The 10,910-nt window shown below is 38.3% G+C and overlaps 1 protein-coding gene across 1 annotated transcript; it reads left to right on the top strand.

Moving 5' to 3' along the window:
- Positions 1-5,342: 5,342 nt before the first annotated feature.
- On the top strand, positions 5,343-6,014 carry LOC115512246 (60S ribosomal protein L19-like). Its single transcript, XM_032592897.1, is given in 2 exon segments — positions 5,343-5,577; positions 5,580-6,014. Coding segments are annotated over 2 exon segments (588 nt in total). The 5' UTR covers positions 5,343-5,369; the 3' UTR covers positions 5,960-6,014.
- Positions 6,015-10,910: the final 4,896 nt, after the last annotated feature.

Raw genomic sequence — 10,910 nt, 5'->3', positions numbered from 1 at the left:
AGTAGAAGCAGCTGGTATATTTATGCATTTTCACTCCATCTTGCATTCTGTTGTACCAGATATTTGACATATTGGATATCTGACGTGGAAAAGAGGAGAGAAAATTTCTCAGAAGGGCTTTCCTCAACATTGTATGGTCAAGATTCAAAATAGATAGCGATTTACATTTTAACTGTCCAATCACAGTCTGTCTTGCTCACTATGGGAAGTTTCTGCTTCAAAAGGCATGAAATACAGATGCTTTTTATCTTAATGTAATATGTCATGAGATAATAAAAAGAAAATTGGTAAAATGCTTTTTACCTATGTTACTTGATCACCTTTTTTCTTTTTCTAAATAGCCTCTTTGCCGAATGAAGTCTTTTTTAATTCTTTAAAATGTTGTTTTACATTGCTAACAGCGCATAGTAATCCCATTCAGTTGAATGTAGTAAATATAGCATAACAATATTCTGATGCATAAACACAGATTCAGTTAATACATTAACTTCTGCAAATTGCTGATTTGTGGTAGTCTTAAATATCTGCAACATGCAGTAAAGTTGCTAGTACAAGATAATTTGTTAATCAGCCCTACACATATTAAAAAAGAAAAGTTAATAATGTATTACAAATAATTTCAAATGTCATATATTTGCTATACAAAGTAGGTATTTTCAGAAACACTGACTTTCCAAAGACATATTTTCTAATAAAAATTTGTTTTCTTGTACCATATAACCAGTAAAAGACATCTGCATTGTCAATAGATGGCAGCATAACTCTTTAGGAGTCGTGGGGAACTACTTTACAGTTGAAGATTATAGCTATTAGCATGCTAAAAATGGTAATCTCAGTGAAGCTTTCTCATTGCATTTTCCTTAATACCTCATTGCACGGATGCTACCTATTTCCAAAAAGGAAGCTGAAAAAATATGTAAACCATAAATACTTTATGGTCCAGTTTTCGTTTTTTTTTAAAGGTGTATAAATTTGGTGTTAGTTCTGTGGGATGAAGGAAAAGATATCACTGTTGACACATTAATGTATGAGTCTCTCACTTCACTGTGAGACCTTGAAATTTTAGTTTGACATACAGCATGTGAACTTTTAATAAATCATCAATAGCCTCTCAATCTGAAGGGCACTTTTAAATAATTTTTCAAGAAATTACTGAAAAATACTTGAGCATCAATCTGTCTTTTCTAAGAAGACAAGGATTTAATTTGTGAGAGTGGAATCTCTGTTTTCAACACTTCAGGGGATCTGCTTTAGAGGGAGGAAAGCAAGCTGAACTTTTCAAATTTCTTCCATAAAATCATACATGGATCAGGTAACTCCTTAAGGAAAATCAAGTTCTTTATGGACTGTTTGAATTGTATTCAGGTGGCCCAAGTTGCCTCTAAAGTTGAGGTTGCTAGGGCTACAATACTCCTACAGATATAAACACTGGCCATAAAGATATAATGTGCTAACACCATAGGAGAAGAAAAACAAGAGATACAGTGATTTGTTTCAGTAGACAAGGTTTCTGCCCTGGAGCTATCACTTTGAGATATAAAAAAGCATCCCTCACATAGGTCAAACAGAAAGGTAATAGCTCTATAATTAGTTTTAGTAATTCTGAGCAATCAAAATTATATCATAACTTTACTAAATATTAGTGAAGTAATCTTTATCAGTTTGAAGATTGATTCCTGGAATATTTCTGTTTTTTTCATACCTTTTAATTACTAATTTCCCAATACAAAAAACCCTCAATTTCCGTGAAATCTGTTTTACTTACTAAGTCTATGACGGAGGTCTTTCTCTGACATGTATTCTCACCCATACAAAGAATTTTAATTTTAAGTAACTTATACAGATAAAAAAAAAAAGTTTCGTAATGGGCACTGGTGTCCTTCATCATGTCTACAGGGCAAAAACATCTTCCTATTTAAAAATCTGTCCTGACCAACTGCCTTCAAGTAGCAACTACTATCATTAGTATTGTTTCTCTAGGTAAATCACTTTGTTCATTCATTCATTGATAATTGATTTATCCATTCACCAAATATTTAAACGAATGTGTACTGTGTTTCAGGCACTGTGCTAGGCATGATATTTTCATAGATAGTGTAGAAATCTCTTCCTTTCTCTCCCACCCAACAAAATATAAAGACATATGAACAACTGTTACTGCCTTGGAGACTTACCGAGAAGATAACAGGAGTCACTGTTTTAACTGACCTCCACATAACCTTATCCCAAGAAGATCAAAGTTCTATGTTTCCTTTGTACAACAGACTGACTGATGCCCAGACCATGTTGTATGTGTTACTCTACAATATACCCCCCACCAGTTTACTTGTATGTTTAGACTCAGTGATGTTTGTTACAAATCTTATTTATGCCAGTCACACCTAATGTGTGTTTTTCATTGCTAAAAAAAAAAAAAAAAAAAAAGTGCAAAAAATAGTTTCAAAAGTAGGTTCTCAGAATACCAACTTAAAAACTAAATCTTTTGAGAAACTAAAAACACAAGTTGGTTAAAAAATATTTGCTTTTTTTAGAAATCATGCCAACTATAATTTTTTTTAATGTTTATTTTTAAGACAGAGAGAGAGAAACAGAGTGTGAGTGGGGGAGAGACAGAGAGACAGAGAGAGACACACAGAATCTGAAGCAGCCTCCAGGCTCTGAGATATCAGCACAGAGCTGGAGGCAGTTTTTGAACTCATGAACAGCCGGATCATGAGTGAGCTGAAGTTGGAGGCTTAACCAACTGAGCCACCCAGGCACCCCTGTATTAACTTGATTACATCTGAAAGGACCCTTTTTCCAAATAATCACATTCACAGGTTCCAAATGGATGTGAATTTTGAAATTAGTCAATCTAGTATGTACAAGTGCCGAATATATTTGGTTTAATGTTTAATGAATGCACTTGTCCCTTTTATGAACCTTTGTTTTAACCATCCTTTTAGTTAACTCATTGTGATGGTAAGAGATGAAAGGTCTAGCCCATTATTATGAAAACAAAAGGTGATAAGTCCTTTCCTTGTCTAGAAAGAAAGAAGAGAGGTGGGAAATGATTTATTTTTAATGTTTTTCTATTTAAACTCAACCAAATGTGCTCATATACAAAATCTAGAAAGTAGGGAGAATAAATCTAATACTTCATCATTAGTTCATCCCAAATAATTTAAATTCTTATTTTTTTAAGGAGTCATTCGCTTTTAAATTCATGTGCTTAGAACACCCAAACTGCTACTAAAGATAAAGAGAATGCTCAGGAATTCTAGAATCTTACCAGTTTATCCAGGGTTGCTATTTGATATTGTAGATATCTTACAGTTAATAAACTAGGGGCGCCTAGGTGGCTCAGTCGGTTAAACATCAGACTTCAGCTCAGGTTATGATCTCATGGTTCCTGGGTTCGGGCCCCGGGTTGGGCTCTGTGCTGACAGCTCAGAGCCTGGAGCCTGCTTTACATTGTGTGTCTGCCTCTCTCTCTACCCCTCCCTCACTCACACTCTCTCTCTGTCTGAAAAATAAACATTAAAGAAAAAAATTTTATATTTAATAAACTGTAGTGAACAGCTCAAGAATTAAGGATAATATCCTAGGTTAAGAAGACCTGTTAACTGACTAACCTCATTTTACAGTGTGTTTGATTGTTTAGTGAAAATGCTTTATCTATGAGTCTGAACTTATGTCTACATAGTAGCAACACCTTTCCATATTATAGAATTCATGAAAATAGACAGAAAAATTCATTTGTTCATGAATGAATATTTATTTGGTGAATTATTAACGAATTTTAATACTCCCTAACCTTATGACATGTGCACACTACAGAGCAAGATAAACATTAAACAAAAAAATTACAAATAAATTATAATTTCAAAATTGCCATAAAGTCGACTCAAGTATCTAGTTAACTATGTATCCTACAATTAATTGGGGAATTTAAGGTGTTCCTAATCATATGCTTTGATTTTAAGAATGTCTCTGTCTTGTGATATCTAAGATAACAAATAATGAGTCTGGTGCTTAATCTACTGAGCCACCCAGGTGTCCCCCATGTTTACTTTTTCTTTTCAGTCTGTGTTTTACCTTGCCTTTTAGCAGCCCTGGTAAACTTTCATCGAAACAGGGACATCATATATTGCATAGAAACCTAGGTGAAGTGGCCTTTAATATGGGGTTTCCCCTTTCTCTTTTCAGGAGTTAGGCTCTACTAAGCATTTGGTGTAGTTGTTAAGTGTCAGAGGCTTAGGCTTCATGTAGCGTCCTAATTTTTGTCTACCCGGTTGTCTTTGGAGTTCTCTAGACACTCCAACTTAAATAGAGTTAAGTGTGTTGCAGTTGTCTAGTAATTCACTGTGAATGTAGTGCAGTGTTTCCACGTGGAGGTAAGATAGTGAGGAGGGGAGGCGTTTCATTATCTTGTGATTAAATCTGAGCTTTTCAACTCAGTCTACGTCCCTTACTTGTGACCTTCCAAAGAATTTTTAAGCCTTTTTGAACCCTTGTGTGTAACAGAAAGGCTAGAGGGCATGCTAACATTTAACCACCACCTCTACCGCCATCCTCAACCAGCCCCCAATCCCAGCCCCCACTGCAGGTAGATAAGGCTCCAGGAAAAGTAAAGTAGATTTTTGAGGCGGGACTTCGATATTGAGAACAAAACCCTGTAGCCTGACATTATTTCCAAAAGCATATATCTTTTTCTCCTGGACACATTTTTTAAATGGTTATCTGTCTACCTGCCCAAACAAAAAGGAGAGTTTTACCAACTTTTACCAGGAAACATAGGATCCTGGAGTGTAAGGCCCCCCTCCAGACCGAGTCCCCCAGTGTTGTTAACTCTCAGGCCAGTACAGACTCAGTCTCCAGCCATTCATCAGTTTAAGTATTCTCCTACCAGTTACTGGTTCCAATGGGTTCTGTACCTCGTAAGCTGCTGTATTCATCTGTTTCTCCAGTTTTCTGGACAGTGATTTTCCCCTTTGACCACTGTTCTCTGATGGATCTAAGAAGAATTGTTGATTTTCATTTTCTTCAGCTTTGTTTCTTGTTGTGAAGGTGGAGTAATGACTTCCTAAATCTTTACATGTCAGAATAAAAACGACAAGGTTCTTTCGAAGAAAGTATCTTAGCTATCTGTGGTACAGGTGTCCAACGCAAAAACTTATATGAATATTTCTAAGGGCTTTATGCCAGGTTCAGTTTCTTTTGGAGAAAGTGCTTTCTATGGTAATTCAAGATGCTTTTGTTTAAATAAATTTTTCATAGTTCATTATGCATATAGTTCAAACTTGGTATAAACATTTCCAATATAAATTTAAACTTGAATTAGAAAAATTATTTTAGAGTTCTTTCCTTTCGGCACTGCGGCCGCAGCCATGAGTATGCTCAGGCTTCAGAAGAGGCTTGCCTCCAGTGTCCTCCACTGTGGCAAAAAGAAGGTCTGGTTGGATTCTAATGAGACAAGTGAAATCGCCAATGCCAACTCCCGTCAGCAGATCCGGAAACTGATCGAAGATGGGCTGATCATCTGGAAACCTGTGACTGTCCATTCCCGGGCTCGATGCTGGAAAAACACTTTGGCCCGCCGAAGGGCAGACATATGGGCATGGGTAAGAGAAAGGGTACTGCCAATGCCCGAATGCCTGAGAAGGTAACCTGGATGAGGAGGATGAGAATTCTGCGCCGGCTGCTTAGAAGATACCGTGAATCTAAGAAGATTGACCGCCACATGTATCACAGCTTGTACCTGAAAGTGAAGGGTAATGTGTTCAAAAACAAGCAGATTCTCATGGAACGCATCCACAAGCTGAAGGCAGACAAGGCTCGCAAGAAGCTTCTGGCTGACCAGGCTGAGGCCCGCAGATCTAAGACCAAGGAAGCACGCAAGCGCCGTGAAGAGAGGCTCCAGGCCAAGAAGGAGGAAATCATCAAGACTCTGTCCAAGGAGGAAGAGACCAAGAAATAAAATCTCCTTTCTGTTGTCTGTACATAATGGTTTTGGCAGCAACACAGATCAGTTCTTCAATAAAACAAATCTTTATCTGTCAAAAAAAATATTTTATGTAAACTAGTAATTATTGAAGTAATTATGGTGAGGGGCACCTTGGTGGCTCAGTCGATTGGGTGTCGAATTTGACAAAAATAAAAATAGACATCATCTTTGTCCTTGAAACCCTCAATTCCTAATATTATTACCTTAAAATATAGTTAATAGTATTAATGTATCCTATGTCTCTATATATTTCATAGTCTATATAATCTATTAAATATAAAGTCAAGAATATATAACTGCTATATTTGAAGATATCCAACACTTTGTGGTTCTTTTAACATTGTTTATTTTTTAAGTAACTGCCTAATATTCCACATGCAGATTCACCAGCCCCATCATTTACATGATGGTCATGTAATTTTTTTTTCTTTTCTTTCCTTTTTGCTATTATAAAAGTGCTATCTTGTGGCTATCACTGTACATAAGTATCTTTGTGTACCTTTGCCATGTATCACTAGGATAAATTCATTAACAAGGATTTATGGTTTGAATGAAATAAAATTTTAAAATTTTTATAGATATAGCCAAACTACCTTGCTGAAATATTGGCCTAACTATCTGTATTGGCATTGTTACCTATCTTTCCATAAAAATTTCCCAGTAAAATTTATTTAAATCCCATACTAGTAAACTTGTGTCGTGATAAAGACAAATGCTCTGAAACTAGATTGTTGATTTATAATTTTAACTTTGCCAATTATAAGCAGTATAAGACTCAGTTAATTATTATCTTTTCAATTACGTGGTTAGTAACATAGTAAGCCCATAAGGGTTTTTGTTAAAAGCAGAATTTTTCTAACATCAGCAGGTGCTATTGTCACAGCAAATACTCGGCTCCCAGGAAGAGACACGCGACACACACACACTCGGGGAATCAGAAAAGACTGTTTACTCTGTACCGCTGCCGGTCCAGTGGAGTCACATCCAAAGGCTGAGCCCTCAGTCTTGGCATCGGTCTCCTTTTATGGCTGGGATTGTAGGGGCTAGACAGGAAAAAAAGAAAAATGGGAGGGGGCACTTATCAGTGGTGCTACTCAGGCAGTTGGTGCATGTGGAAGGCAAATGAGATTGCAGAAGCCAAAAGTATGCAAGGGAAGTATCTGGTCTCTGACATCTGGCTGGCCCCCTTGTTTTATCTGCCCTTGCCAGATTTCCTTCTCACTTTTGTCGGCTTCTCTTCTCACTGAGCTTCATCACTTTTTTTTTTTTTTTTGTTATTATGGGGACAGTTGGGAGAACTTTTGGGTGCAGTTAAAATATTCTTAATTTCCCTGTTTCTATATACCAATGTCTACAAGGAATAACTCTAGGGTACCAAAATCCTGTTACTTAAGTAAATCCTAATTGCTTAAATCAACAGTTCAGAAGGCTCAACAGACCTCCACTGAGGTACTAAATAGAATAGGAGCCTCTGTTTTCTTCTTGTCCTGTTCCCCTTGATTACTTTTGTTTTCTCAACTGGATTGAGGACAAGTGAAGGTGAAGAAATGAAGCAGCAAGTGTAGCTGCTTGTGTAAGAGGTGAGAATTATGTAGGTAGCTTTCATAGGAGGTTTTATTAAAAAAAAAAGAATTTTTTAAGGGAGTGAAATTTGAGTGTTTTAAGTAGCGTGGGAAAAATCAAGTTGAGAAACAGCTTGAATATATAAAAAAGGAAAAGAAGAGTTGATGATGTAAATTTTGAGAGACAGGAAGTGAGGCGATTGTGACCGTGACCTCAAGAGGAGGGCCTAGACTTCAGTAAGAAGAGAGAAAGCTCTACTACAGTAATCAGAAGACTAAAGGAAGGGATTAATATGAATTCAAGTAGCTTTGTTCAATTGGGAATGGGAGTTTTCTTTAATTTAGTTATATGGGACTGAATTAATTTCCTTAACTTTAGCATCTTGCATCCAGTGAATGTTCTTAGACAAAAAGAGACTTTTGGGGAATTACTCCTTCCCCATTTTTTATTCATGAATATATGTGGACTATGAATCAAGGAACTTGGCTTTTCCTATCTGAATCATGAGTTTAGGCTGAAGCTAAACTAATTAGACATTACTAAGATTTTGAGTCTTGGTAATAAAGACAGAAAAAAAGAAGAGTTTGCATTCATTATTAACAGAGTGTTGAATAAAATGAAGCATTTTGTGCTACCTAGACTCCAGGTAGATGCCCTATTTTGTTCCAACAACTTATCAACTAATGTAGTAAAGGTTTTAAGTAAATAGAATTTCAGGAAATTGGTAACTTACATTATTTAAAAGTGCTAAAGAATATTATTAGGAATAAGATTGTGTGTATGTGTGTGTGTGTGTTTTATTACCATAACTTTAATTTATTCAGTATTCAAATGAAGGCACTTAGCAGAAATTTTGCCTTCAACATGCTAACTTGAGGGACCATTTTTTTTTTAAATAATATATGTGTGTGTGTACATGCATGTGAGTGTCTGTGTGTGTGTGTGTGTGAAAATTCAAATTTTAAGATTCAATAAAAACACTGAAAGGCCAGGTATCATTTAGCATAAATAGGTGAAGAAATGTAAAGCCTTTGTGGGGCAAGATAGAATCACCAAATCAGAATTTCTGATCCATTCATTTCTCAGATCTGATTCAACTCTTATATTTAGGATCGTTAAATAAACAATACTTTAATTAGCTTGAGGAAAGACACCAGTATACTGACATAAAACCACAAATGTGAGCAATAACCTGCCTTTTGTTTTTCTCTGAGGTGACCTGAAGACATTCAAAAGGGTATTTTATTAAATGTATTCATGTTGATGTTTATAGCAGCACTATCAACAATAGCCAAAGTATGGAAAGAGCCCAAATGTCCATCAATGGATGAACGGATAAAGAAGATATAGTATTTATATACCATGGAGTATTACTCAGCAATCAAAAAGAATGAAATCTTGCCATTTGCAACTATGTGGATGGAACTGGAGGGTATTATGCTAAGTGAAATTAGCCAGAGAAAGACAAAAATCATATGACTTCACTCAGATGAGGACTTTAAGAGACGAAACAGATGAACATAAAGGAAGGGAAACAAAAATAATATAAAAACAGGGAGGGGGACAAAACAGAAGAGACTCATGAATATGGAGGACAAACTGAGGGTTGCTGGAGGGGTGATGGGAGGAGGGATGGGCTAAATGGATAAGGGGCAATAAGGAATCTGTTCCTGAAATCATTGTTGCACTATATGCTAACTAATTTGGATATAAATTTTAAAAATAAAAAATACAATCAAAAAATTAAAAATTAAGAAAAAAGTTTATTTATTTTGAAAGAGAGAGAGAGAGTAGGGGAGGGGCAGCGAGAGAGGTAGAGAGAAAATCCCAAGCCGACTCCACTGTCAGTGCAGACAGAGCCTGATTCAGAGTTCCATCTCACAAACCATGACATCATGACCTGAACCTAAATCAAGAGTCAGATGCTTAACTAACTGAGCCACTCAGGTGCCTCTCTAATGGGTATTTTTGAACCAAAAAGAAATAAAAACTCCAGACTTCAAATAATGGATACTGGAAACAGGAAGATGGCAGCGTAGGAGGACGCTGGGCTCACCGCGCATCCTATTGATCACTTAGATTCCACCTACACCTTCCTCATTAACCCAGAAAACCACCAGAAGACTAGCAGAATGGAGTCTCTGGAGCCAAGCGCATATGAGAGGCCCACGGAAGAGGGTAGGAAGGGCGGAGAGGCGGTGCGCGCTCCACGGACTGGCGGGAGGGAGCCGGGGCAGAGGGGCGGCCCACCGGCCAAGCAGAGCCCCCGAGTCTGGCTTGCAAAAGTGGAGGGGCCAGATGGAGTGTGTTCTGACAGCAAGTGCGACTTAGCATCTGGGAGGTCATAAGTTAACAGCTCTGCTGGGAAAGTGGGAAGGCTGGAGGACAAAGGGAGGGAGAGTTGCTGAGCGCGGGGAGGACAGAGCAGTGTGGCGGGGAACAAAGGCACTGGTCAGCGCCATCTCCCTCGCCCATCCCCCAGCCAAAATCCCAAAGGGAACCGGTCCCTGCCAGGGAGCTTGCTTGCTCCACGCAAACACCCAATGCTGTGTTTCTGCTGGGCCAACCCTCCAGCAGCGGGTCTGACTCTGACCCGCTGCCACAAGGCCCCTCCTGAAGTGGATCACCTAAGGAGAAGCGAGCTGAGCCTGCCCCTCCTGCCCCCGTGCACCTTGCCTACCCACACCAGCTAATACACCAGATCCCCAGCACCACAAGCCTGGCAGTGTGCAAGTAGCCCAGACAGGCCACGCCACCCCACAGTGAATCCCGCCCCTAGGAGAGGGGAAGAGAAGGCACACACCAGTCTGACTGTGGCCCCAGCGGTAGGCTGGGGGCAGACATCAGGTCTGACTGCGGCCCCGCCCACCAACTCCAGTTACACACCACAGCACAGGGGAAATGCCCTGAAGGTCCGCACCACTCCAGGGACTATCCAAAATGACCAAACGGAAGAATTCCCCTCAGAAGAATCTCCAGGAAATAACAACACCAATGAACTGATCAAAAAGGATTTAAATAATATAACAGAAAGTGAATTTAGAATAATAGTCATAAAATTAATCGCTGGGCTTGAAAAGAGTATAGAGGACAGCAGAGAATCTCTTGCTACAGAGATCAAGGGACTAAGGAACAGTCAGGAGGAGCTGAAAAACGCTTTAAACGAAATGCAAAACAAAATGGAAACGACGACCGCTCGGATTGAAGAGGCAGAGGAGAGAATGGGTGAACTAGAAGATAAAGTTGTGGAAAAAGAGGAAGCTGAGAAAAAGAGAGATAAAAAAATCCAGGAGTATGAGGGGAAAATTAGAGAACTAAGTGATACACTAAAAAGAAATAATATATGCATAATTGGTATCCC

This window comes from Lynx canadensis, chromosome B1, assembly GCF_007474595.2.
Source record: "Lynx canadensis isolate LIC74 chromosome B1, mLynCan4.pri.v2, whole genome shotgun sequence".
NCBI lineage: Eukaryota > Metazoa > Chordata > Mammalia > Carnivora > Felidae > Lynx > Lynx canadensis.
Note: the sequence above shows the minus strand (reverse complement) of the source record. Positions and strands in the feature narration are given on the sequence as shown.